This window comes from Micromys minutus (assembly GCF_963924665.1).
Source record: "Micromys minutus genome assembly, chromosome: 10".
Classification (NCBI taxonomy): Eukaryota; Metazoa; Chordata; class Mammalia; order Rodentia; family Muridae; genus Micromys; species Micromys minutus.
This window is the reverse complement of record NC_137979.1, coordinates 61,250,450-61,277,841: the sequence shown is the minus strand read 5'-3', so window position 1 is coordinate 61,277,841 and position 27,392 is coordinate 61,250,450. Positions and strand designations below refer to the sequence as shown.

Below are 27,392 nucleotides of genomic sequence, written 5' to 3'. Positions count from 1 at the left end.
AAACTGTTTTGTTTTTAAGATTAATGTGTATGAGTACTGTAGCTGTCTTCAGACACACCAGCAGAGGGCATAGGATCTCATTACAGAAGGTTGTGAGCCACCATGTGGTTGCTGGGACTTGAACTCAGGACCTCTGGAAGAGCAGTCAGTGCTCTTAACTCTCCAGCCCTTAAGTTGCTGTTTTTATGTATATGAATGTTTTGCCTGATTGACTGTATATTTGGTCTTTTGCTGGCCTGAAGTGGGTATCAGATCTCCTGGAATTACAGTTACAGATGGTTGTGAGACATCATGAGGCTGATGAGAACTGAACTTTGGGTCTTCCACAAGAACAGCAAATGCTCTTAACACTGAGCCATCTCTCTGACCCTCTAGTCCTTTTTTGAAGATGAGCATCCAACTGAGTTTCATTATTACTTTATATGTTCAATCACAGCCTTTGCTTTCATACTCCTAGTGTTTTTATTGTTGCCTGTCCTGACAAAGTATACATTTGTATGTTGGGATGAATGACCTAAAAGCAAAAAGTTAGTATTGTCTCAGATACATATTTTATGTATTTCTTCCCCTGAGATCAGCTTTCTGGGCCTGTCTGTCCTGAAACTCTCTGTAGACCATGCAGGCCTGGAACTCGGAGCTCTACCTGCCTCTGCCTCCTGAGTGCTGGGAAGTTTTAAAATATTATTTGATATTCATGAGTATTTATTTGCATGTATGTATGTGTAGCACACGTGTGCCTGCTGCTCATGGAGGTCAGGAGAGGAATAGATCCCTTAGAACTGGGGTTACAGAACTGGAGAGATAGCTCAGTGGTTAGAGCACTGACTGCTCTTTCAAAGGTCCTGAGTTCAAATCCCAGCAACCACATGGTGGCTCACAACCATCTGTAATGAGATCTGTTGCCCTCTGCTGGTGTGTCTGATGACAGCTACAGTGTACACTTATATAAGAAATAAATCTTAAAAAAAAAAAAAAAAACTGGGGTTACAGGTGGTTTGAGTCACCATGTGGGTGCTGGAGAGAGAACTCTCGTCCTCTGTAAGAGCAGCCAGTGCTCTTAACCTCTGAACCATCTCTCCAGCATCTCTTGAGAATTTTTTCTTATATTTATTGCAGGTGAGCACAAATGTGCACATGCCCACTGAGCACATGTGGGGGTGAGAGAACAACTGTAGGAGTCAGTTCTCTCTTTCCACCATGTAGGTCCTGGGGTTTAAACTCAAAACCTCAGGCTTAGTAGCAAGTACCTTTACCTAGTAAGCCTCTCTCTGACTCTAAGTTGATCATTTTTAAAAGAAACTTTGGTAATATAGAAGAGGCCAATAATGCATAAACTTATTTGGTAGGGGCTAGCAGTTTAGTCTATCCTTTTATATGTACATTGACATATATGTTCATTCATATATATATATTTGTAAGAACCCAAAGCTTGTACATGTATTTACTGTATAGAACTTGGATAAGATCATAGTTTCCCATATGTCAGTCCGGGACCATTGCATGAGAACTGCCTGAGGATCCTTTTGGAAATGTTAGCTCTCAACTGCCCATTGAGAAAGTCCAACTCATATTATAGAGATGCTGACACGGTGTCTGGCCTAGGCCCCGGCTTGGGACCTGGCTTCAGTGGTGTCCTTTCACATTTTTTCTTCATTACTGACTGTGACAGCACTTTCTATGATTGTGGAGGACTAAGTGATCCTTTTCTCTCTCCAGGAAAAGAGGGGGAACAAACCATCTGATAAGGCCACCCTGCTAGCCTTTGATGCCCTGGTGACCTTCTGTGAAGAAGTGGGGTAAGTGCGGCTAGGAATGTGACATAGCCACTCGCTGGTGGAGCATTTGTCTGGCAGGAGCAGGCTCCTGCAGTTAATCCTAGCATTGTCTCCCTGCTCCTCAAAGGGAAGAAAGGTCAGTGACATGTTGGATGTGGAAGAGTGTCAGATCATGTCCTGTCCTAGCAGCCCTCACTTTATCGCTAACACACGTTAGCCCTTGGGCCACCAAGGGACCCCTGCTTGCAAAGCTTTTTCCTGGAGTCCACTGAAGCTCTGGCTCTCATGTGTGAGGATTTCTTCCATACTAGGATAGCCATCCACTCCCCTGCCTACTTCATGGCTACCTGGCTGTATGAGCAATTCCCTCCAGAGCAATGGGATCTCATCTCTACCACTTGAGTAAAGTCATGCTGTTTTGTTTGCTTGTGAGATGAAGTCTCCTGTAACCTAAGCTGGCCTCCAACTTGCCACGTATCAGAGGCTGGCCTTTGACTTCAGGTTATCCTGACTGCTTCCTCCTTCCAAATGTTAGGATCACAGGCATGTGTCACCACACCTAATGAGCTGTTCTCACTCGTAAACAGAGCCCAGACAGAAGCTTGGGGCCCACATATCTCTGGTGGTAGTAGTAGGGGGGTCGCACATGCTTTACTAAATCAGCTTTTCTAACAATACACCAGCCTGCGTACGTGGAACCTACTTAGCTATTTGTCTACATCTGTGGCAATGGGACAGGAGCTATAGGCCAGCCATGGAGAGCGACTGTTAGCTGTTCAGTGATAGGCTGTGGCTGGGCAAGTAGTCGTTAGAATCCTGTGTGAAGGATGCCCAAGAGGAGTCAGTGTGGAAAAATACATTCTTTCTGTTATGTGGAAAAATCCAGAGAGCTGACAAGGCCTTTGGCTCAGACTCCGAGATGAATAAGCTAAGCCCCAGATAGGTCATGGTCACAGAACTCATGACAGAACTAAACTTGGGCTTTTTGATTATCACACTGAGTATTCTTTTCATACATGTGTTATCTTGGGTTTTGTAAGACTAGTGTCTTTGGGTGAAGAGGGGATGTTTGCTTTTGTGCTGTTAGGGATTGAACCGGGAACTCGCACATGGTATATTAAAACCCTCTACCATTGAGTTACGTTCCTACCACAAATATTCTCACCTTGAAGCAGAGTGCCAATGACCAAGTACATAGAACTAGTGTCTACAAGGTGTACTTAGGCTCTCCTGCCAAGAGGGAAGTAGTCCTGCTTCTCTGGGTTCTATATTTGGATGCTCAACTTCCTCCTATTCATTGATTGAACTATTCTGGAAATGGCATCCTCATTTGGTCTCTGTAGCCAGACCACATGCCAGAAAGTGGTGGTTGCTGTGCAAGGCCTACCCATGGTTAAGGCCATACCACCAAAGCCCCTTCTTGCCACTGGTACATGCTAAATTCAGCCTCCTCAGGCTCTGAGCAGGGAGCTCTTTATGGTGAGGAAAGAAAGAACGGAGTGTTCAAGCTGTCATTCTTCTCTGAAAAAATCTTAGTAGGTTCTTGTCTGAGACCAGAGTGCTAACACCTGCCACAACATAGAACAGATCCAATGTGAGGCTCTGCCTTTTTTTACTCTGGCTCTTCTCAGTGCCTTGGTAAGCCAGTGGGTTGTACATCTGTGGGGCTGAGAAGTCCTGGCGATGCATCCCCAGTGTTCAGGCTCACACCTCCTAACCTGATGGCTACAGGGGAGGTTCTGGAGGCTGAAATTCCCAGGTCTTGGGTGCAGTAACCCTTGCTGATACATCTCTGTCACCACTGTTCTTTAAATGAAAGAGGATGTTCATTGTGTGGACAGTATATGCATGAAGGAAGAAAGTCCCTTCAGTAGAAGGTTGTTCCTTTTCTAAGAATAGTTCTGGTTTGAGGCTGAGCTGAGGTGGCACCAGCATCCCTTAAGGCAGGCACCTGGCAGGGAGGGATAAAGACCAGTGGGGTAAGCACAGCTACGTGGGTACATTTCTAAAAGGAAGCTGTTGTAGGGGTGTGTAGGGTGGGATATCGGCACTGGGCTGGGATACCAGAGAAGGTATTCAGGTTCTTTTCAAATGAGGCCAGGGTGGGGCAGCCAGTGGTTTTTAGCATGTCTCCTCCATGTAGCCATTTTCTCTGAGCTGCAGCCACAGAGAAACCTATTGGTGGTAGAACTTTAACCTTGCAGTTATTAGGCAGGAGGAGATTTCCATGGGACTGTGCGGAGCTGACTTGTGGGAGCTCTGCACTCAGGAGCTTAGCTGCTCAGCATCATCCAGTTTGTCGCTCCTGTGCCTTCACTGGCTCTGTCAAGCGCACTGACGGTGGGCTTGTCTCCTCGAGGATGTATAATCACATAAAATCTCTCACTGGTGCACTTTGAAGACTTTTTCTTTTTAAAAATGTTGTATTTGGATGTTTTGCCCGCATGTATATCTTAGTGCCACATGTGTGCCTGATGCCCACAGAGGCTGTAAGAAGGCATCAGCTCCTCAGCAACTGGAGTTACAAATAGCTGTAAGCCACCACATGGGTGCCACGGATTGAACCCGAGTCTTCTGCCAGAGCTGCCAGGGCTCTTAGCTGGTGAGCCATCTCCCTAGCCCTGTATGGTATTGTTTTGAGGGTAACAGAATGCCCTATCTCAGTCTCTGGGGTCAGAGGCAGGGAGAATGTATTTGGAAAGTCGGGTTTGGACTGAGATTTTAAAGGACAAGGAAGCATTATTCAAGCCACAGAGTGTGAGGTGTGAGACAAAGTATCCTAGGGAAGGAGAATATATGGGAAAGCCTCAAGGTCCTGCTGCAGAGCAGTGGAGGAACTGAGTCCTGTGGTGAACCTAGGGGCACATGTCAAACAGCTCATGAGAATGAGACTGATTTGCTGTTTTACAGGGTCAGACCCGTCTAGGACTTGTAGGTCTTAGTGAGGTTGCTAGAGAAGCTAGCATAGAGAAGAACCATGTCTGCATAAAAAATGAGCTCCCGTTAGTGGATTTGAAAAGGAATTTTTACTTCATTTGACATTTGTGTCCTTCTCTGTCAAGGACTTGAAAACAGCTGCTTGGGCAAGGACCCTTATCTTGTTAGCCATTGCTGCTCACCTGAGGTAGAGCAGAGCTCCTCTCCATGTGCTTACAGTGTTCAGCTGGCGACAGGGAGTGAGAGCCAGAGATGGTGTCACACCAGCCTTCCCACCTGGCTAACTGACCAGTCCCTAAGCAAGGTCCAGTGGTTCCCATAGATTCTTTCTTGAGCCTGAGGGACTGGAAGCTCACTGCTGGTAGCAGGTGAGCAGGTCAGTCTGTCTGTCTCTGCTGCCTTCTAGACTCCTCTTCACACATAGCCCTTTTCCACGCAGCCTTTTCCACACACCCAAACACAATAGCAAATAAGATGAAGAGCAGGAACGTGGAGGTGAACAAGCCAACCACTATCAGGCCCCCCACATCCCAGGGGTTCTTCCAGAAGTCTTCTTTCTGGATGGTCTTTGGGGCTACCATTTGGCCCATGGAAATCTGGAAGAGAGGAGACAGAGGCCCTGAGTGCAGAGAGCTCTGAAGGCCTTATCCCCAGTGGTACTCTCCATGACACCTCCCTGAACAACTGGGCACAGCTAGCCGACACTGCGAGGCGGTGAGTCTTCGGAGTCAAAATCTCTAACATCAAGAAATGGAAACTGGGATTTTCTGCTTGGAAGCCGCTGGGGGCTACCTCCTGAGTCTCTGGTTCATTCTTGAGAAAGTCTGCTATGAGCTAGAATATTTCTCCTGTCCCTGCGGGCTTCCTACCTAGAACCTAGAATGCACACCTATAGTTCTCTTATTCTTATTGTTCCAATTCTCACATGTTTAGGAGGCATTTTGAGAGCTCGGTATAGTGGCCTAGCTGGGTGATGGTGTATTTAGGTCTCAGCTCCTCAGAAGGCTGAATTCCTGCTTGAAACCAGGAATCTAATCCAGATGGGAACAGCAAAATCCTATTTCACAGAAAATAAATAAATAAATAAAAGTAGGGCTGGAGACACAGCCCAACAGTTCAGAGCACTGGCTGCTCAGATCACAGTCTTCTGTAATGCCAGTTTCGGGGCACCTGACAACATTTTTAGCCTCTGAGAATACCAGGAATGCATGTGTGGATATGTGTACGTGTAAGAACATACACATAAGTCTTTTTTTTTTTAATGTGGTGGCAGTGGATTGGGACAAAGCGTGGCTGAGGCAGTCAGTGTCCTTAGAGACAGCCGGGAGCAGGAGGCCTTACCATGTTAGGGAAGTAGAGCTGGTATCAGTGGGGCTGCAGCCATTTGAGGAATGGGGGAAGAAGAAAGATGTCATTACCTGGTTCATCTGCTAATAGTCTTGAGTCTTCTGAGGGCAAGGCAAGTCAGGCTGTCCTTCCGGCCTCAGACTTTGGGGTTCCTGGGTGGAAGAGGCTGCAAGGTGACCACAGCTGTGCACCAGCTCAAAGAAATTACTGTTGGCAGCCTAAGGTGTTGCCAAATACTCTGACCACACCTTTGCTGCCGCCACCAGAGCAAACAAGGGTGGGCTAGACTGGTTGCCTGGCAACTGCCACTCCCTCCCTCGTTCCCTCCATCAGTGTTCTGCCCTTCTGTGATGGCATTATAGGTCTTAAGTTTTAAGTCCTTGAGAGAGGTCAGTCTGAGTTAGGGTGGGAAAAGAGATTGGGTCTGTGCCCCAGGCTACCAGTCAGCCTCGCTGATGTGAGCTGGGTCATAGATCTCCATCTAGAGCTCTCAGAACTCACTGGGAGCATTCCTTCCTTCCTATGGCTTAGGTGAATGATTAACTGAAGTTCTGGCAGGAGCCTCCTGGAACAGGTTTCTGGGTAAGGTGGGGGTGCTTATCACACGGAGCCTTTCCCCTCAGTATCTGCCTCAGGCATGGCCTTAGCTGTTTCTGTGATTAGAGAGAGAAGCTGGAGGGGGATAACCACACATGCCTTGCTTGGAACTTGGCAGCCACTGTTGACTTCTCTCAAAGCTATGGCATGTGGATCTGCCATGGCCAGAGTTAGGGCCCACTGTAAGATGAGAGAGATGGGCCTTTCTCTCCGAAGGGCTTCTGTTCTAGTCCACAGCTCAGCAATCCTACTATCAGTTTCTGGGATGCCAGGGTGTCTATCATCCTAATCCTCTGGGGTATAACCTGTTGCTGACAGGCGATGAGCAGGTTCAGGGAAGTGTTGTTCTTTGTGGGGCTGAACTGACCCGTGGATCACCTGCCACTTGCCATTTTTTTGTGTAGAGCTCACTGGCTTCCTGACTGCCCAGTGCACCCGGCTAGGCGCTGCACACCCTGGCATGTTTGTGCCCTCAGTTCAGTCAGGTCTATCAAGAGTCAGCTGTTTGTTCCCAGACTGGTTTGTAGCAGTCGTGCTTGTTTCTATGGTCACATTGAATGTGACATCAAATAAACAGACGAGGCAGTGATGACAGCCACAACTTCAGCTCTATAGACAGAGAACAGACAGGTTCAGCAACTCAAGGTTGTGCAGCTGTTGCAGTTGGAGTTTGGAGCCAGCTGTGTGGCCTCAGCTTTAGGGCCCTATAGCTTAGAGCAGACAGCTGTTGTCACTATGAATATACCTCTGTGACCACTTTAGTATCACTCCATATTCCCATCGAAACAAGTAGAAACATAACTTTGGAACATCTTGTAAAACTCGTAAATGACATTAAATTTTGTGTTTGTGTGTATGCGTGTGTGCGCACACGAGTATATGCCATGGCCTCTGTGTGTATGGGGTGGAGGGGTAGTGGAAAACTTGTGGAAGCAGGTTCTTGGAACTGAACCTTTAGTTTGGTGGCAAGTACGTTTACCCACTGAGCCATCTTGCTGGCCCCTCTCTGATGACATTTTACACTGTTTCTTTTGCAGGTGTGTTCAAATAAAACAAACACTACAAGATAAAGACTCTAGCTCATTTCAGAGACTCTAACCCCCCTTCTGACCTCAGATTCCAGGTGTGCATGTGGAAGGCTTACAGGAATGTAGGCAACATCCATATAAAAACAAAGTTAAAAATAAGAGAGGACTTGAGGTGGGGACAGCATTCCATGGTATGAACCAAGGCCCAACGAAGAGGAGAACATTTTCTAGGACAAAATCTATGCACATATTTTATGATATGAAATTTGTAGTACTTATTTGTGTATGACAGTTTTTGTTATAAATTTCTGTGAAAATATTTCACAAAATTTGTCTGTGCTCTGCCAAGTGCTGCTGCTGCTGTGGTTGTTGTTTGTTTTGTAATCAGGCATAAAATTCAGGCAATGAAATGTGCAGGTCTCATCCTTCTGAGGAACTGAGGACAGCTACTGTTAGAACAGAGGCCATGTGAGAGGGAAGGTCATGGGGAAGCTAGTGAGGCCACTGTGCACTGAGGCGGCTTGCTCTTGAGTGGCATAGGATAGTGACAGTCAATTGGATCTTCCCTAAGTTTGATGCAGTCTGATAGGTGCATCTTCTGTGGCTACCAGCAATCTTATGACAGCCCAGCTTGGCGGGACTGTTTCTGTCTCCCACAGTAGAAGACATCTCCCTCCTCGCCAGTTAAGTGAACAGTCTGTTTGTCCATCCCTGAGTATGTCAGGCTGCTGTTGGTTATTTTAAGTATGGGCTGTCCTAGCATGGGACAGGAATGTGCTTTTTTAAATGTATATGAGTACACTGAAGCTGTCTTCAGACACACCAGAAGAGGGCATCAGATCTCATTACAGATGGTTGTGAGCCGTGATGTGGTTGCTGAGAATTGAACTCAGGTCCTCTGGAAGAGCAGTCAATACACTTAACCACTGAGCCATGTCTTGAGTGACTTGTGAACTGAGAACTGGCTTCTTGTGGTGTGTTTAGGGTCTCCATGGTACCCACTGCTCTGCAGCTAGACTAGGAACCAGAATCTTCTAGCAAAGAAGAGGCCTCAGTCTTAGCCACCTTACAGGAAGGCTATTGATAATGCTAATGAAATCCTGCTTAAAGAAGAGTCTAGAAGGAACTGGGCTGCTGCTCCTGAACCAAGGGCTTCTAGGGACTTGCAGTCAGCAGTATTTGGGAGTGAAGAATTTGGGGTTTCCAGTCCCTTCCCCTTTTCCTGGGGTTTTCTTCTGATGCCTGGTTGAGCCCTGTATCAGTCCTTAGGGGCTAGAGTCCCACCTACTCACACAGAAGCAATTTTGAGACAGCTTTGGTGTGAGAATTTTGATGTTGTTGATTAGTGGAGATAATAGAGTTAGAACCTTCTATCTCGTATCCCAGAAGCCTTGAGCCCTGGGTGTGGTGAGCAGGGGCATTGGAGCTGGGTAGGCTGGCTTTGCCACTTTTCAGCTGGCTGCTCAAATTATCTAGTATCACTCAGACTGAACTTCCTGTCTGTCAATGGAGCAATGATGGCATCCACAGGACTGAAGTATCATGACAGTTAAATGAACATCTGTAACAAAATGCTCAAGACAAGCAGGGTATGGTGGAGCATGCCTGTAATCCCAGCACTGCAGAAACAGAACAGCCAGGTATTAGGTGCCGAAGGATTCTGCATCTTGAGTTCCAGCCAGGGCTACTTAGTCAGATTGTTTAAAAAACAACACAAGAACAACAAAACCAAAAAAACAAGGGGCTGGAGAGATGCTCTTCCAGAGGACCCAGATTCAATTCCCAGCTCCCCACACGTGGTACTTAACAATAATCTGTAACACTCTAGTCCCAGGGGATCCAACACCCTTACACAGACATGTATGTTGGCAAAACACCAATGAGAGAGAGACAGAGAGAGAGAGACAAAGAAGAGTTTCCAGTTTCTTTAAAAAATAAATAAATAAATAAAAGCAGGGCGTGGCTAGTGGTGGCGCACAACTTTAGCCCCAGAACTCAGGAGGTAGAGGCAGACAGACCTCTGAGTTTGAGACCAGCCTGGACTATAGAGTGAGTTTCTGGGAAGCCAGGGACAGCTAGGGCTATATACACAGAAATCCTATCTGGAGAAAAGCAAAAAATAAATGATAAATAGAAACAAAGCAAAAGCTCAAGACAAGCTGGGCACATTTCCTGTAATCCTCACACTTGAGAGGTCACTGTGGGCTTCATGAATTGGAGCCTGGCTTAAGGCAACCTCTAGGGCCTGGGATGTGGCTCAGGGGTAAGGCACCTGCTTAGTTCTCACAATCATCTGGGCTGCTGCATGGCACCACAGAAAGGTTTTAAAGGCAGCATGATGAATTTTAGCTTCTCCATCATTCAGGCTTTGGTGGTGGTGGTTTGTGTTTGTTTTTGAGAAAAGGTCTTACATAGCCCTGGCCAATTGGAGCTCACATAGGTTGACCTGCCTCTGCCTCCCAGTGCTGGGATTAAAGTAAGGGCTTGTTTGAATCCCAATCTTTTGGGCCCAAGGACAAGTGGATAATTATGATGTTCTAAAACATGCCCTGCACTGTTAGACTGGGCTGTCTTGCTCTGTACTGCTAGCACACCCAGGAAGCAGGTGCCACGATTAATCATCTCACCAGAAGGAAACCTAGCTTAAGAGAATTGGGTCACAAAGCTAGCAAGTGTCAGCTGAGGGTGTGTGTGCCGAGTCCAGACAGCACACAAATAGGAACAGGTGTGATACAGAGTACCTAGAGCCTTTCTTCAACTGCAGAAATCCGGGAGGATCCATCCACCTGAGGCTGCTAGTGTGAGGTATACAGACAGATGTTAAGACAGCAGGAAAGGTTAAGAGGCATTCCTGGGCCCAGGACAACAACCTCTGTCACTCAACAGAGTAGGAGTCTGGAAGCCGGCACGTGATGGATGATCCAAAACAGGAATGTTGCCAGTGCCCCTCCTCTGGTTCCATGGCCTTTGCCCCTGTGGCATTTCTCCTGTGTGACTTTCCAGCTTTCACGGGCACACAAAGAGCAGTAGCCCGGAAAGAACAATCAATGGCCATGCCCCTGGAATTCTGGCACTGCCCTCCTGGTGCACAGAGCCCAGCCAAACCTCCTAAACACATAATCAAAGTGTTTCATTGGAAATAAGCAGACAAATTTCAACTAGAATACTGATATGTTCCTCCCCCTCAGCAGGAGGTTTGGAGTCTAATGAATTGCACAAAGTCCCTGATTAGCTTAACTTCTCTTTGGCATAAGTCAGCAGAGCCCCAAGAGCCAGCTCCCAACAAGTATGAGCTGTTCCTGATTGAAGTATGGGGCCCTCAAAAGGGTCAGCTTAGCAGAGCACCCAGGGGATGTTCTGAGTGTGAAACAGTCAGCTCCAACTAAGACTGTTCACTGGTAGACTGAGCAACACTTGTTTCCTTGATAAGGCTCCAGATGTCAGTCCTGTCACCTGGCAATGCCAGAACGAGGCCAAGGAACCTTTGTCTGGAAGAGTAAGTGGCATGGTGATAGCCTGTGCCACAGCACTGGAGGGCTCCTGTTCGGTTTCTCTTAAGGCATCTCACTGGTCCCTCATCTGGGTTTTCTGGGCCGCACTGGGATCTTCTGGTCTCTCCTCTCAGAGGAGCAGCAGCAGTGAGCACAGCAGCAGCTGCAGGCTATCAGCAGCAGCACCAGGACAGTAGCTAGAGGAAGAGAATGGCCTAGAGCTGAAAAGCCAGGGAAAGAAGTGATGCCCACCCTCCTCCTGGAGAACCTCCCCTGGTCTGGTACAGTGGTCAGAGGGAGAGACAGAGGGTCCTGTTCTCTCTCCACTGCCCCTTGACTGCTTTCGATAAATAGCTGCCACCTGGTGGTTTCCAGTTCCCAGCACTGCCTAGCAACTTAGGCGATGTCAGAGGATAACTTATCTAAAGGAGACTCGCCAGCCTTCCAGCTTGCACCATGGTTTGGTCTCCCATGTGTTGGGAAGAGCCTATGGGACACTGAGGGGACAGAGCTAGAGTTAGAGGACAGATGTCCCACTTACCTGTGAAAAGAACAATGATGGAGAAGGCCACAAGCTCCACGGGCTCCGCCTTGGGGAGTTCTTGCAGTTTCAGCAGCAGCCTCTCTCCCACAGAGCGAATCTCCTCCACAAAGTCTGTGGCTGCCATGTTGGTAGGGCTCCTGCCGGTCTATAAGAATGCAGAGACAGTGAGAAGCCTAGAGTCCCTGCCAAGCTGCTCCCTCTCTGGGAGGAAGCTCCAATGAACCAACCTCTCCCACCATAGCCTGCAGAACAGGTTTGTCTGTCTCAGCCCTGTATCACGGGTGCATCCCAGGCAGAGAGACAGGGAGTCATGGAAGTCTGCTCAGTGGTAACCTCAGCCCACACCTGGCTGGAACTACACCGGGAAAGGAAACCTTGTGATAACCATGACCTGGGGAGAGCTCTGAGCTCTGGACTATCAGGCAAGACTGCAGTGAAGCTTCCGACCATCAGATGTCATGACTATACTGTTACATTCCTTTCTCTTGAGACACTAGCACCAGGTTTTGCTGGGGTGCCTCAGCTGACACAGCTCCCTGGCCTGCCTCTGGTTTTCTCAGGTGCCTCCCTTAGATGCCCTCAGGGGGACAAGACAGGCCTTAGGATTCTGAGTAGGAGAGTCAGACTCCAAGAACAGGTTCATGAGGACTGTAGCTGGAATCAGCTGTAGTTAAAAACTGAGGGAGGGATTGTAGCTTGAAGGAGATGAAGCTGAGTCCCCAAGAGACCCTTCCCCTTCTCCTTTCAGGCCAATGTCTTCACTCATAGTACTGTCCTGTAAGCAAGAAAGGACCACACAGTAGTCTCTGGAGGCCTCATTTATCCAGATGGGTGCAGGAGTTCTAGAACTGGCTCAACCAACTCTTCCCCTCCTGACCTGGACCTGTTCTGTTGTAACCAGAAAAGGCCTGTGTGCAGAGCAGTGAGGTTCAGGGCTCCTGGAGAGAGATTAGGCAGAGTTCTCAGCAGAGTTTACGTTGGGGAACATTGAACATGTCTCCTCCCCTTACATCTGTCCTGTGAGTGAGAAGAACAGGGACAGCCTTGTGCCAGTGTGTCCAAACTGGTTCTTCCTGAGGAATGGGGGCAGGTGACCATGGGTGTGTGTCTTTGATGATTGCCACCTTGGCCCTGGTCTCAACCAGGTGGTTCCTTCTGCTATGGTATGTGACACTGGCCACTCCCAGCACTCCTGCCTGGCACATAGTCAGTCTAAACTACCCTGAAGGTCATGTGATAGGGTCATCCTACACATGTGCTCTCGCCCGTGTGCTGTGCAGCCTCTGAGAGTGAGAGGCCTGGCTGCCGATAGCTGCCCAGTACAGAAGGCCAGGTCCTTTCGAACCTCCACCAAGTCCTCCCCTAACAGTTCCTCAGGAACTGACCACAACTGTCAAACATTTGAATTTCCTTCCTATAAAGTATGTGGTGCCATCTCTGAATTTGTTGTCTATTTAGTTCAGTTTCCATTTTTGTGCTATTGGGTAGTGGACTTTGGGACCTTTCTTATGCTAGGCAAATACTCTACATCCCAGTCATGTGATACCTTCTCTAACTTCATCCTCCCTTCTCTGAACTGTTCCCACCGTGCTGTCTCAGTCCACCCCCTCCTGTGCCGTGGACAGGTCCTTTATCTCTGCTGTGGTGGACATGAGAAGCCCTAAGGAGGGGTTTTCTCAGGGTGGGGCCTGACAAGTGGCAGGAAAGACAAGGATGGGCCTAGCCAGTGTCCCTTCCCACTGCCCATATGCTCTTGATAGAGGCCTGCCTGACGTTGTGCGAGAACCAGGGTGTAGCTGTTTGGAAGCAGTTCATCACCACTAGCGTGGGGCACATCAGGCTTTTTGAGAACTGCATGTGTTATCACTAAAAACACAGATCCATGTGTCCTGCTGTATGAACCTAAGATCATTTGTTCTGGGGAGACCAAAGGAGATGCTGTAGTATATTTGCTCTCCTGCCCTGGGAGCTCTGTAACATTCCTACTCCCCAGAAATAGTGTACACTGGGTTCAGGACCAGAGCTGTTGTTTCTTACCCTCCCTCTTCATCTATGTTTGGTCTGGCTTGTTCAGCCTGACTGGCACTGTGCCCACATTGCCTCATGAGCCCAATGGAGACACTCCTTAAAAGCAGAAGCAGGCAGGAGGTTGGTGGTCAGGAGAGCTTTCTCACTTGTGTGCCACACCCTAAGCCCTAAACAGAGAGACAGTAGTTAGGGGAAAAGAGGCACCAGCTTTGTCAGGGTTGGTGGGGTTGGAACCCTAGGGCTAGCTGATCGGTCTAGCAATGTCTAATTCCCAGAGCAAGAAGGCAGTAGGCTGGGGCTGGGCCTGCTGTGCAGGGTAGTCAAGATTTATTGATCAGAAGGTCCAGCTATCAGGGTTACTTTGGCTTCTCTCATGTTTCCCCTCATGCCTTTCTTCTTATTCCCTGCATTCTGCATGGCTTGTGGAGTTGGAGAGATGCAGGCTTGTACCCCATGCACCCGAGCTCTTCTTTGTAAGAATGTGGACCACCCAGTGTGGGCAACCTCACAACTCTGTGCCCAGGGCTTCTACAGTCAGCCCCACTGGATGCTAGGCAAGACATGGCCACCTGTGCCAGCCTTGAGATGTGACCTGGGGCGTTGGGTCTTGTCTGCTTTACCAGCAGAAGTGGGCTGCAGAGTACGGCTCTGTGCCCTCACAGGGCTGAAGAGGAGCCCTCTTTGCTTGGCAGTTGATGTTATTTTAAGCTCTGACCCAACATAAAAAGCACATCTCAGAGGGGGAGCAAAGGGGTCTTGTTCTTCAGAGAGGAAAGGCACATTCCAGCAGGTCTCCAGGCATCTTCCCAGTGGTCTATTTAAAGCAGAGCCAACAGGCACTTGGTGCCCAGTATAACCAGGGTTGTCAGGTGACCTTGTTCCCCAGCTATGGTCGGGGGAGAGGGAGCTCTGGAGCTGGTCCCTGTTGACTGGATGCCGTGTGGGTTTGGGTGAAGCCAAGCAAAGGCACTGTTTGGTTTTCCAAAACACAAAAAGGTAATTTTGTGTTTCCTGGATGATCGGTCCCAGGTTCACCAGGTTCATAACCATACTTTATGCCCCCCAAACTGGGGGGAGGGGAGCCGGTCCTCTCTTAACGTCATGTTTGGTAGAGCAAATGGTAGCTTCCTCTGGTCCAGGAAATGGGGACAGGCTTGCTGCCACCGAGGCCTACCTGTTGTCCAGGCTGCTTGTGCAGCAGATTTGGAGCCTTCTGTGGATGCTTCATGAGCAGGGGACAGAGACATAGCCCAACAGAGAATGAAACTGGCCAAGCTAGGGGAACTGGTTGGTGTTCCTGAGTGTGGCAGGTGGCATAGAGGTTCTTGTTGTACAGTTAGTGGCTGTCCTGTAGGCCAGACAGCTGCAACTTGGTAACATAGCTTCTCTGCTTCCTCTTTGTAAACATGACAGTCCATCTCAGCTCCCCGTGTTGATGAGGGCAGGCAGTGTGTCCGTGCCTGATAAGAATGTCCCCAATGGCTTGTTCTACCTTGTCATTTTTTCATGGGGGGATCTCAGCCATTTTTGTCCTGTTTTGTCCTGTTGAGGAGCATCTCGAATGAAACAAAGCAGATGTGAGAGACCTGAGAAGTCAGAGGCCTGACCAGCAGGGCAGAGATGCCCACTGTGTACCCTCCTGAGTATTTGAGCAACTCTGTCTCTGCTGGGGCTCCAGTTTGAAGTCAAAAGTAGGTGCTTGAAGCCTTGGTGGTTCTGCTGCCCTGGCCTCCAAGCTTTCCAAACAATGGAGAGGACTTCCTGCTCTGGTGGCCATAAGAAACTAAGCGAGCTTCTCTCCTACAGCCAAGAAGCTGGGCCTCCCTCTCAGCTCAGAGACTGCTGAGGCCTCTGTTTCCCAGTTGTGGCTCAGCTGCAGGCCAGTCCCTGTTGCACACTTGTCAGTGTCACCACAGGAATTAGCTTCCCAGCCCCGCACAAGCCATAGTGCACTCCCTCTGCTGAGCCAAAGACAGTTGGTTTCCAAACCTGAATGATGTTTTTCTTTCTTACTGGATAACAGCGTGTTTGCTTTGGAAGGAAGGTCTCCCGGGGACTTGAACCCCAGTGTGAGGACAGGAGGCAGGAGGGGTGAGCAGCCTGCCCTTGTGAGGCTCTGCTCAAGAAGGTTGTGCTTGTGCTGCCCAAAGAATGAGCCGGAGAACTATCTTGGGGCAACCATTATAACGGAGGAGAGTCCCGGGCCCTTTCCCAAAACTCATTCATGCAGTCACAAACCCCTCTCCACACCTGGCTTTTGAACTAGGGGTGCATGTCCCTGATTCAGTTTTCAGAGATCATTGCCAGAGGAGGATCCAGGGGTCCTAAGAATCTAAGTGGGTGCAGAGGCTCCTCCCTAGGCTGATCCTGAGCTGAAAGCACATGGCAATGAGCAGGGCAGAACTCCGAAAGACATGGAAGCTGCTGCTTCTGTCCAGCACCCAAGGAGGCAATTCTGCTGCTTCCAATAGCTCCTGGGGCCAGAAGCCACTGAACAGGCTGGGCATACCTTGTCCTGAGCCTTGAGAACCAGAGAGGGCTCAACCCTAATCCTTGGGGAAATGGAGGCTGAGCAAGCATGGGGGCCCTATTTTAAACTCGCTAAATAGAAAAGATTTAAATTGATGTGTGTGTCAGCAGCCCCCATCCCCTGAGCTACAGAGTAAGTAGCAGTCCAGTTAGTACTGGGTCCCAGGGGAAGAGCGCTCAGGTGTACACAGGAGGTGACTAAATTCCCATAGGACAGGGGCCCACTGTATCCCCCAAGACATTCCTCTTTGAATATATGCTAAGCTGTGGCTCCTCACCTGAGGTATGAGACCCTGGCTGCCCTTTCTCTCCTTTCCTGATCCTGTTACCTCTAGCCAGAATGTCTTACCTGGAAGTTCAGATCTGGGGAACCACGAAGTGCCCAGTACCGAGCCTCTATGCACCTCCTTGAAGTCCTTTGACTTCTTCACCAGCGCTGCCACTTTCCTCCTGGCAGTGTGGCTCCTCACTCAGGCACCTCCTGGTTCCTGCTAGCTCCCGGTTGCTGACAGCCAGCTGCTGTCCAGCTTCAGCACTTTTTGTTGTTGGTTGTCCTAGAGATCTAGGTGTCAAATTACAATTGTGAGGAGGAGCCCTCTGCTGAGCCTGACTTGCCCTTCACACCCAGTGCCCTTCCCTGCCTCGGAGGTTCACTCTGCTCTCTAGATCCCCCAATGGCTCCCTCTCCTACTCTTCCTCCTGTTCTGCCCTCCTCCTGCCTTTGAGCCAGGGTGTAGGCGGAGAAAACTGGGGCTGGGCTAATGACAGAAGTGGTTGGCTGTGGTTCCCTGTGGAAATAACCCCAGGGGGCTCCCTCCATCTGAGGTTACCAGAGGAAGAGGGTGGAGTGACTCCCTCTTAAGTGCCCCGCCGCCCTCTGGATGGCCTTTTTGGCTTGTGTCCCTGACCACCCTAGCCTGTCTCCTGGGCCACTCTCTGGCTGCTCCCTCTGGCCTCTCCCAGAGGGGTTACAGGACCACCCAAGCACGTCAGCAAGCTTTCAGGCAGCCCTCTGTGGTGTTCTGCCATCAGTACCCAGGGGCATCTGAGGGGAATAGGAGGAGCCTAGCTATCTTTAAAGCAGCCTGCTTGTTTTGGTGAGGGGCCTTGTGTCCTTCTAAGAGAAAAGTCACTGCTCAGCTGTCTCCATGCTCCTGGCTCTGTCGGTCCATTAATGTTTGTCGGTCTTGCCACCTAGCAGACCAGGCTGCAGAGGGAAAACTGACCTCAGCTCTGCAGTCAATGGAGCCCTTTGAATCTGAGCACAAAACCCCAGTGAGCCAGAGCTTGGGGGCAGGGTGTAGACAACCATATGGCCACAGTGCCTAGATGCCAAAGCTTCTCAGAGACAGGACAGGCCACCACTGTACAGGCAACAGCCTTGAGCAGAGGGAACTAACACTGAATATCCATTTGTCATGGATATTCAGTGTTAGTGGGAGCTGGCTGCAAGAGCGCCCCCGGTGGCTGTCTCTTGCCACTGCTATGCAGTTTGAGGACTCTTCACTTTGCTGGAGGAACCCTAGATTAGAAGGCTTTGTTGCAATTTGCTTTCATTACATTAACCTACTGTTTGGGGTCAGATCTCCAACCAGTATTCAGACTAAGAAAACCCAATGTTCCGAAACTGTTAGTGACAGCTAGTCCTAAGACTGGGCACCCAAACTGCCCTGCCTTTGGCATCTTTCCTCTTGCTCCCAACCCCGTACCACTCTCTAGCACTAGAAATGACTGTTTGTAAGGATCCTGATAGAACAGTGGCCTCTCCCAGGGCCTCAGCCTGGGGATCAGAAAAGAGACAGGCCTCCCACACCAGGAGGCCGTCCTGCAATCCTGCAATCCGGGGGGAATATCTGGAGTTAGAAGGTGAGAGGGAGACTCTAGTGAGGCTGGATCTCCCTGGCTACGTGGACTCCTAGTGACTAGGCATGAGGGCCACCCTCAGCATTGCTATGCCTCTAGCACAGTGGCTCTCAGCCTTCCTAACACTGTGACCTTTAACACTGGTCCCCATGCTGTGGTGACCCCAGCCATTAACAGTCTATTACCACTTCATAACTGTGATTTTGCTACTGTTATAGTGGATAGTCTTAGGTAGACCCTATGAATGAGTCATTCCCCCAGGGGGCTTGAGAGCCATAGGTTGAGAATCAACTGCTTTAGGAGCTATGCCAGGTACAGCCCTCAGCCTAGGGCAAACGAGTTCATAGTGGGGGCTGAGGGAAGCTAGAGGTCTCTAAGGAAAGATCAAGATACAAGCAAGAATTGTTTGTGGGAGCTCATGCCTACAATTTGAGGACTCAGGAATCTGAAACCAGAAGCTCATGAGTTCAAGGCCACCCTGAATTGTAGTGAGACCTATCTTAAAAACAAATAAAAAAAACTAGGTGTGGTTATAGAGGCATATTTCTTTTTTTTTAAAGATTTATTTATTATATATAAGTACACTATAGTTGTCTTCAGACACACTAGAGAGGGTGTCGGATTCCATTACAGATGGTTGTGAGCCACTCTGTGGTTGCTGGGATTTGAACTCATGATTTCTGGAAGAGCAGTCAGTGCTTTTAACCACTGAGCCATCTCCCCTGCTCCCCTGGAAGATTTCTGAGTTCTGAGGCCATCTTAGTCTATTGTGATGAATATTCAGTAAGCTCTGGGCCAGCCCTGGCTATATAGTGAATTCTTGTCTCTAAATAAATAACTGGGAAGAAAAAGAGACAAAGTATTAAAGACAGTTGTATTAGGGTTCTCTAGAGTCACAGAACTTATGGGTAGTCTCTCTATAGTAAGGAATTTGTTGGTGACTTACAGTCTGTTGTCCAACTCCCTAACAATGGTTGGCAGCAGCTGTGAATGGAAGTCCAAGGATCTAGCAGATGCTCAGTCCCACAAGGCAAGAGAGAGAGCCTTCCTTCTTCCAATGTCCTTATGCAGGTCTCCAGCAGAAGGTGTGCCCCGGATTAAAGGTCTGAACCATCACACCTGGATCTGGAACTTGCTTTGTCCCAGGTGACCTTGAGCTCAGAGATCAGGATGGCCTCCCAACTCTGGGTTGTGGTTCATTCCAGACAGTCACGTTGACGACCAGGAATAGCCACTACAACAGGGTAGGCCCTCTCCTGTCCTTCCCTCTCTCCCACAGTGAGGAACACTTGAGTAAAACATGTCATCAGTGCTCACAGCCTGACAGTGCCTTCATGCTCCACTGTACACTGCCCCACCACTGCAGAAGAGAGGCCATGGCATTCAAGGTCAAACGCCTGCCTGATGTAGCCTGGGTGGCAGGCTACCTGGGCAAAGGAAAGAGCAGGGCCCTAGAGCTCACAGGGAACCAGACAGAACGAGGGTCACATCCTGAATCCCAGCCACCCAGTGTGTTAACATGACTGTTGGGAAACTGCTTCATCTCATGGACCCCAGCTCTGCAATGGGCAGCACCAGATGATGCTTCCCAAACCCTTTGGAAAGAAGGGTACAGGATGGGACTGGAGAGATGGCTCAGAGGTTGAGAGAGTATGCGTACTCATAGAGGACCCTAGGTTCAGTTCTCAGCACCTCATGGTGGCTCACAGCCATCCATAACAAATTCCAGGTGATCCGACACTGTTGACCTCCTCAGGCACTACGGACCCTGATACACATAAAATAAACCTAAAAGGGCTTTTGAAAGCTATGAAGACTGGGTGAGCAAACACTGCCCCCTTAGCCCCTCAGCCCCTCTGCACTGCCTGTTCTAGGTGCCGCCATGCTGCCATTGCTAAGTACTTTGGGGATGCACCACCCGCCTGCGCCAAAGGCTGTGACTACTGCCAGAGTCCTGCAGCCATAAGGAAGAAGCTCGATGCCCTGGAGCACAGCAGCAGCTGGAGCAAGACCTGCATCCGGCCCTTCCAGGGGAATGGCTTTGATCCCGAGCTGTATGAGGGAGGCCGCAGGGGCTATGGGGGCTTCAGCAGGTGAGGAGCCATGAAATGGATAGTCATTCACTAGCAGGTCAAAGGTGGCCTTCCTGCTGTTTGCCACATGATTTTCCTGGGGCCAGCACATCACTGTCCCATCAAGCGGCATCAGTGGGGAAGAGCAGAGCCCCGACTGTGGCTGCTCTCACCCAGCCTGTCCTCTAGGTATGATGAAGATTCTGGAGGTAGCGGTGATGAGGGCAGAGATGAGGCCCACAAGCGGGAATGGAATCTTTTCTATCAGAAACAGATGAGCCTACGCAAGGTAAAAGGGGCAGAGGCCTTGATGGGGCTCAGTGGCTCAATTTGGTTACTGTTGCTATGAGAAAACACCATGTGTGACCAAAAGTGACATAGGAAGGAAAGGGTTTATTTGGCTGACACAGTCCAGCATCGGGGGAAGTCAGGGCAGGAACTCAAGCAGGAACCTGAAGCCAGAACTGAGGCAGAGACCATGGAAGAATGCTGCTCCCTTGCTCGGTTTGCTGTTCATACAACACAGAACCATTTTATACAACCCACATTCATTTAAAAAAATGTCCCCAGACCAATCTGTGGGAGGCAGTTCCTCAACTGAGGTTCCATCTTCTAGTTTCTGTCAAGTTAGCAAAAAACCTATGCCAGCATGGTGGCACATGACTTTAATCCTAGAATTTAGGAGGCAGAGGCCGGAGTACAAGGCCAGGGACTGCCGACATAGCGAAACTCTTGTCTGAAATGCACTGTCCCCCCCCCCTCAAAAAAAAAAAAATGAAAACAAAAAACCAAAAAACAGCACACAGTGGCCCATGCAGGGTCCTGGATGGTCCTCTGAGCACCACCTTTCAGTCCCTTCTCTAGCCTTGCAGCAGGATAGATGTCTCATGTCCTTCCTGCTGTCTGTCTTCCAGGGCAAAGAGCCCAAGATAGAAGAATTCACACCCCCAGGTTGGTACAGAAATGCTCCCGGGGCTTGGTGAGGGTTGGAGGAGCTGGTCAGATGGAAAGCCTTTCCTACCCTTTTCTCAGATGAAGACTGTCCCCTGAAAGATGCTTCAAGCAGGAAGATCCCTAAGCTCACAGTGAAGGTAAGAGAGGGGCAGCTCTTCTCCTGCCCTCAGGGCCCCTCTCTGCTCCTGAGTGGGGATGACCACGACTTCACTCTCACAGGCCCGTGAGCACTGCCTGAGGCTTCTGGAAGAGGCTCTGAACAGTAACCACCAGGCTGCAGGGTCCACTCATGGGTGAGCATTCTGAGATCACCAGGGTATAGGGGCCAAGGCTTACTCCCTCAGAGAATGCCTTTGTACAGTCGATGCTCATCATACTCCATGAGTCCCAGTCCTTACAGCCCTACTGGGTGTGCACCAGAGGCTACTAAAGGACAGTAAGCCGCAAGGCACTTAGAATCCTCATCAGAGTCCATGTGCCCATCCTCACTAGCCCCGTCTGTTCTCAGGTTCCTGTTTCTTTCCACAGAGCTGACCTGCAGGCCAAGGCTGTGGAACTGGAGCATGAGACATTCCGAAATGCCAAGATGGTCAATCTCTACAAGGCCAGCGTTCTGAAGAAGGTAAGCCAAGGGTGCAAGCCAGGTAGGTACATGCTCATGGGCTTAGGATAAGGCAGGGCAGCCTCTTTGTACTCAGAGCCTGCTGGCCTTGGAGCCACTGATACCAGTAAAGCTCATCATTGGCTGGCTGAAGGTGTCACCATCACAGTGAGAGCTCATGCGTCCCCAGCATCCCCCCACCCCTGGCCGTGCTGCGCTGTGCATGAGCACAGCAGACCTGGAGGATTATGATTGGGTTAAGCAGTAGCTTGTGAGTGCCATGGTCTCTGCTGTTCCTCTTTAGGTGGCTGAGATCCACAAGGCCTCCAAGGATGGTCAGCTCTATGACATGGGAAGTGGCAGCAAGAGCTGTGAAGCCATGGCTGAGCCCTCAGAGCCCAGTGACTATGACATCCCACCAACCTCACATGTGTACTCGGTGAGCAGCGCAGGGACCCGCTGCCCGCCTAGGTTCATGGAAGGCTCCACTGCCCCATTGCCCTCTGGTGGAACAGACTTCTCTCCTGGCATCCAGCCCTGCCCAACCCAGATGTCAGGAAGGGTCACAGGGCAGCGGGGCTCTGCGTCTTGTGTATCGTCTGTCAGTCAGTTGAGCCTCTTCTCCCATCAGCCTGATCCCCAGTGCATCCTGTTCAGCTTCTCACATTCCTGAGAACCTCTCACCACAGCCATAGCTGTCCTTGAGAAGGTTTGGGGTTCTAAGTCTTGTGATTTCTTTCTCCTCACAGCTCAAACCCAAGAGAGTCGGAGCTGGCTTCTCCAAAGACCCCTGCCCATTCCAGACAGCCACAGAACTGTTGTGGAAGTCTCAGACCCAGAAGCAAGTCCCAGAGGCTGCGCTGGAGAGTGAACAGGAGCCCTCAGGCTGGGTCTGTGACCTTCAAGATGAGGACAGGAACAAGCCCTGCCTTGGGTACCAAGAAGAGGCTCCTGGAAGCAGTGTTAATTGTGGGGATCCCTTGCCTGAGAAGAGGACAAAAGGCTCTTCTCAGGGCCGTGCCAGGGCTAAAGCCAGCAAGAAACAGCAGCTCCTAGCCACAGCAGCCCGCAAGGATTCCCAGAGCATCACTCGATTCCTCTGTCAAAGAACAGAATGCCCACCTGTCCCTGCTTCGGTCCCAAGATCAGAAGATGCCAGCCCTTCCTGTGGGGATGTCCCAGGGAAGTGCACAGAAGAAGTTGGAGCCCAGGGACATTTAGTTGCTGTTTTTCAGACTGAGTGTCCCAGGGAGAGGCTAAGGTAAGAGTTTAGGTGTCAGGGAAGCCTCATAGTTCTTATGGCAGCATCTGACCCGTGCTGCCTGGCCTGTGACGCTCGCTCCACAGTGGGCCCTGCTGGGATGCCTGGCCTGAGAGAGTGGCTACACCCAGACTTCTGATGCCATCTTTCCTCTGACCAGCACCTGCTCACTCGGAGACCAGAGCTTCCCTGAAGGTCAGCCTAGCCCTCTAAAGGAAACCCAGGCAGACAAGAGGCCCAGACCACAGCAGGTACTGTAGGGCTGGGAGCACAGACGAAAGAGGAGACTGGCAGGGAGGTGGGGAGCTACCCTGCCCTGGTAAAGGGCTCAGGGAAAAAAATTTCTCATACTCTAGCCGCAGTTGGGATGGGCTGGAGAAAGGCACATGGTGCTAAGGTGTAGGCTTCCTTCAAGAAGAGGGGGTAGGGCTAGTAAAAAGGACCCTAAAAATGACCCCATGTAATGTGGCTCTATACAGGGGAACCAAGAAAGGAGGGCTCAGAAGAAGCTTCGCCACTCAACCAAGTCCTCCATCTTGACTGAGGCCAAGGGCAGTGCCTTGGCCAGTGACCCCAGCACAGAGAACAAAGTGCCTCAAGAACCTAGCCAGCTTTCAGCTCCTAGCATCTCCCTGAAAGAGGCTGCAGACATTGTGGTCAGGTACCTGACCCCCTTCTACAAGGAGGGCAGGTTTATGTCCAAGGTAGGGTGAGTGAACCTGGGGTACTTGGGTCAGTCAAGGGGAGTTGGGGGTGGCAAGGACTGTGTACCCCTGTATGAAGTAAGGCAGAGTAGCTGCCTTACCCATGAGGCAAGTAGCTCAGGCTCCCCTTCCTTTGCCTTCCAGGACTTGTTTAAGGGCTTTGCCCGCCACCTCTCACATTTGCTGGTTCAGAAGCTCTCTCCTGGAAGGAGTGGTGAGTGCCACTGGGCACTGTGGAGAGAGGTGGATGCTGCCCAGAGACTGGTCCTTACCTTCTGTGTCCCTTACCCACATCTGCAGTGAAAGAAGAGGCCCAGAGCCTTATCAAGCAGTTCTTCCACAATCGTGCCCGGTGTGAGAGGGAAGCTGACTGGCATGGCCTGTGTGGCCCACAGCGATGACCTGCAGCCGCCTAAGTAGTGCCTGCATCTCCCTGCGCCAACCGTGCCATAGGCACCAGCTTTCTCAGGGTCTTTCCCCCTGACCAAACCTCACCCCGCCTTCCTACTTAAGACCCTCCTGGTCCTCTCTTGGCCAGCCTTCATGGCCACTGCCAAAGGGGGTGGGGGGGGGCAATGGTCTTCCTGTCTTGTACCTAAGTTCCCTACCAGGGTGGGGCCCATTCTGGTCCTCCACTGCCCTCTTCCATGATATGCCAGCCTGTAGACCTTGTCCTAGCTGGGCTCACTGGGAGAGAAGCCATTCTCCAAGCCCTGAGCTCTGCTGGTCAGGAAGGCCAGGCCCGAGTGAGATGTTTTCCAGAATAAAGTCCTCCTTGTGGAGACACATGCTCACACACAGTCCTTTTCTTGGATATTTTACTTGTGCTGCTTTATTGAGAACTGAGTGAGCATTTTCCCCATGCTGGACATCAGATGCCCATACCCAGTTGTCCAGCCCACCTCAGGGAATGTGTCTGCTTTCCCAGGTGAAGTCACAACCCCTGCCTTATAGCCTCCACTTGGGGTTGTGCTGTAGTTTCTGAGCAGGACCAAGGCAGATGACCCGGTGAGAGGCTGCTGCCTTCTCTCTACTCTCCTCAGAGGAGACCTGGCCACTGAGTGGACATGCTGCCCAGCAGGAAGACGATGGTGTGATGCAACTCCTGGGCCTGCAGGCAAAGATAGCTCAGTGCAGCTCCACACATACCCATACACACCTCAGCTGAATAGACACACTTCCTTTCTAGGGACTACAGACGGCTTGGTCACTCACCTGTGGCAGCTCCAACCAGATGGTCTGGGGGTTGTCAGCAGAGCCATAGTTGAGTTCCAGGCCAGGAGGCCCATTCTCCTCCAGTGGGCTCAGCAAGTGGAGCTGCTGAAGGTCTTTTAGTGTGATGGAGCAGCAGAGTTTCTGGGGCAGCAATGGATTGTGTGAGGAATGGCCAGGGGTCCCAGCCAGTACGAGACCAAGAACTCTGCCTACCTGAGAGCTGGGGTCCATGAGGACAAGGTGTTGGCGGTTCAGCCCCAGGAGGACCGGCCCAGGGAGGACCAGCTTACTCACTCTCAGCACCACATACACAGTGTGGCCAAAGAGGGGCAGCTGGGTCGTGGTCTCTGTGGGTAGAGGAGGAACAGGGGCAAGGGTCTTGACTGCTGATCTCTGGGACCTGCCCCACTTTGCAAGATAGAGGCCTTCTCACCTTCCCATCTTCACCCCTACCCTCCTGGGCCTTGACACAGACCTACCGATAAAGCCAATCTGTGCTTTCTGCTTGCCGTACCCTTGCATCTGCCTCAGCTCCTGGTCCACCAAGCTCTTTATGTTGGCTGTGTTCACCTGCCGTTGCAGTGGCTTGGGAATGTAAGACAGCAGCTCTTGCCTAGGATGCACAGCCAGGGTCACTTGGGCCTGTACTCATGGACCACCTGGTGCAGGGTGGAGCATGTGGTGCCCGATAAAGACTGGCACCTCGGGAGCAGGTTGGGGAGGGGCAGGAAGAGGGGCATTCACTACTCCAGGTTAGTCTGGTCAGGATCAGGACAGGCTAAGTGAGAAGTGGTCTTGGCTCTGAAGGTGGTAGGCAGGAGCCGCCCTTCGGTTTGGGGAGGGGTTGAGCTGAGTTCACTCACTCTGATGGAGGACTAGTATTGTCTTTGTTGAGGTGTTGAAGGGCAGCAAGCTGAGCAAGTAGAGCCTCTTCCTGGGCACTGACTATCAGCTTCCCTTGCAGGTAGTCCCGTAGGACCTGGGTGGGAGGTCTGAGTCACAACCTCCCCAGCAGCTAGCGGCATTTTCTTGTCACAAAGCGTCATTGTGGAGAAGGGGAGCCTAGAGGTTGCCCAGACAGGAGCTCCCTGCTCTTAGCAGTGGGACCGCACAGCAGCTCCGGGCAGGGGGCTGACCTGGCCATAGTGGATTTCGATGTAGGTGGGGTTATCGAAGTGCAGTGGAGTCTCCCAACCCAGCCGCCGGCTATGTAGGCTTATGTCCTGGTCTTTCACCACATTGTTGATGTACTCGTGGGTCGACAGTGGCCGAACCAGCTCACCTGTATAGGGGACCCGTGCCAGCACTGACCACAGACACAGCACAGGATCTACATGTGGCCTGGGAAGATAAGGCTATCCCTCATCCTGGGCTCACCTTCCCCCTTGATGAGGAAGAGGGCAAATTCCTGCACTTCCTCCGAGTCTGTGATGCCCATCTGTCCACACAGTTCCTCTAGCACTTCCCCTGCCACCTGGGCACATGGACAGGACGTGATGATGGAAACTGGAGCCCAGGGCGTAGACAGGAAGCCCCTGTCCTTGGTAGCCCTCACTTACTGTGAATGTCTGTGAGTTCGTCCTATAGTCCACACCCCCAGGCAGGTGAATTAGAAGCAAACGAACTGTCTGCCCTTTCTGTCAATAAGTCATAAGGTCAGTATTCAGCAGCCAGAGGCCCCCGCTCCCATCAGCACTGCCTCCCCACCCATTACAGACGCGTCCCGAAAGGCCCATCTGTCCGCTCCTAGTACCAGAAAAGTGTGCATTTCACCAGGTAACGGCAGCTGCTGGCGTCCTCCATATTTAACCGTGCGCTGGAGGTTCTCCTGGCTCTTCCTGGCCAGCTCTGCAGAGAGCCAGAATGGTGGAGGTGACGGGTGTGTCCAAGCCTTCTATCTGGCAGGGCATTCTCAACCCTGGACATCCCTCTTCCCATCCCAGGCACCTTGGCTGGGGCTGGAATCTTGCAGGAACTTGGTCACATAGGGCATCAGAGTGGTAGATGGTGCAAATAAGCCTGTGAAGAGGCTGAGGATGCTCCAGCCCAGAGCACAGTGCTTTCTGTAGGGCAGAGCTGGGTCTCAGGCTGGCCAACTGCAGTGCTGTTCCCACCTGAGTCACTACCCCACAAGCCCCACTCACGGCTGGGGGTGTCCTGTGACTTGCTTGATGACCTGGCAATACATCTCGTCCCTGAGGTCCTCTTGGCACAGCTGTGCAGATGGGAAGAGTGTGTGGGTAAGGCAGGGAGGGGTGGGCCCACAGAGCCAGGGGGGGTGCAGCTGGGAATGATGACTGTCTGGGGCCTGAATGAAGGTGACATCCCAGGAGTCACCTCGTCCCTTCGCCCTCAACAGCTGCCAGCTTCTGCCCAGCCCAGTTGGTCACTTATGTCTTGCACTACACTGGAGATGAAACCCAGAACCTTCAGAATATTAGACAGT

General features: G+C 50.8%; 4 protein-coding genes across 5 annotated transcripts in view; 1 reads left to right on the top strand and 3 right to left on the bottom strand.

Moving 5' to 3' along the window:
* Positions 1–24,437, top strand: part of RECQL5 (RecQ like helicase 5) — a 37,024-nt gene extending 12,587 nt beyond the window's left edge. Inside the window, exons 7-19 of one of the 2 annotated variants that reach the window (XM_080923089.1) lie at positions 1,717–1,796; positions 20,014–20,232; positions 20,401–20,500; positions 21,126–21,162; positions 21,244–21,302; positions 21,385–21,458; positions 21,694–21,787; positions 22,071–22,205; positions 22,516–23,027; positions 23,188–23,278; positions 23,507–23,731; positions 23,876–23,945; positions 24,032–24,437. In XM_080923089.1, coding sequence (XP_080779215.1) covers positions 1,717–1,796; positions 20,014–20,232; positions 20,401–20,500; positions 21,126–21,162; positions 21,244–21,302; positions 21,385–21,458; positions 21,694–21,787; positions 22,071–22,205; positions 22,516–23,027; positions 23,188–23,278; positions 23,507–23,731; positions 23,876–23,945; positions 24,032–24,132 — 1,797 coding nt within the window. In that variant the 3' untranslated portion in view covers positions 24,133–24,437. Of the gene's footprint in view, positions 1–1,716; positions 1,797–20,013; positions 20,233–20,400; positions 20,501–21,125; positions 21,163–21,243; positions 21,303–21,384; positions 21,459–21,693; positions 21,788–22,070; positions 22,206–22,515; positions 23,028–23,187; positions 23,279–23,506; positions 23,737–23,875; positions 23,946–24,031 lie in introns of both variants that reach the window. The other variant, XM_080923090.1, reaches the window with a different exon arrangement.
* ERLN (endoregulin) lies at positions 5,090–5,512 on the bottom strand (the record flags this gene model as incomplete). The annotated part of the gene is made up of 1 exon (XM_080924006.1): positions 5,090–5,512. The coding sequence occupies exon 1, from the start codon at positions 5,300–5,302 to the stop codon at positions 5,090–5,092; it is 213 nt and encodes a 70-aa protein (XP_080780132.1). The 5' UTR covers positions 5,303–5,512.
* On the bottom strand, positions 11,238–16,690 carry SMIM5 (small integral membrane protein 5). The gene is made up of 3 exons (XM_080923910.1): positions 16,626–16,690; positions 11,717–11,864; positions 11,238–11,372 (listed from the first exon to the last, which is right to left on the bottom strand). Exons 2-3 carry the CDS (start codon positions 11,841–11,843, stop codon positions 11,260–11,262), a joined length of 240 nt encoding a protein of 79 aa, XP_080780036.1. The 5' UTR covers positions 11,844–11,864; positions 16,626–16,690; the 3' UTR covers positions 11,238–11,259.
* Positions 24,438–24,770: 333 nt separating the features above from the next.
* The window catches only part of MYO15B (myosin XVB), a gene marked incomplete at both ends in the record, with an annotated part of 33,456 nt that continues 30,834 nt past the window's right edge, over positions 24,771–27,392 (bottom strand). The window contains 11 exon segments of the mRNA XM_080922476.1: positions 24,771–24,842; positions 24,947–25,087; positions 25,160–25,293; positions 25,426–25,559; positions 25,810–25,925; positions 26,083–26,228; positions 26,324–26,420; positions 26,506–26,583; positions 26,700–26,794; positions 26,894–27,009; positions 27,091–27,161. Coding sequence (XP_080778602.1) covers positions 24,771–24,842; positions 24,947–25,087; positions 25,160–25,293; positions 25,426–25,559; positions 25,810–25,925; positions 26,083–26,228; positions 26,324–26,420; positions 26,506–26,583; positions 26,700–26,794; positions 26,894–27,009; positions 27,091–27,161 — 1,200 coding nt within the window.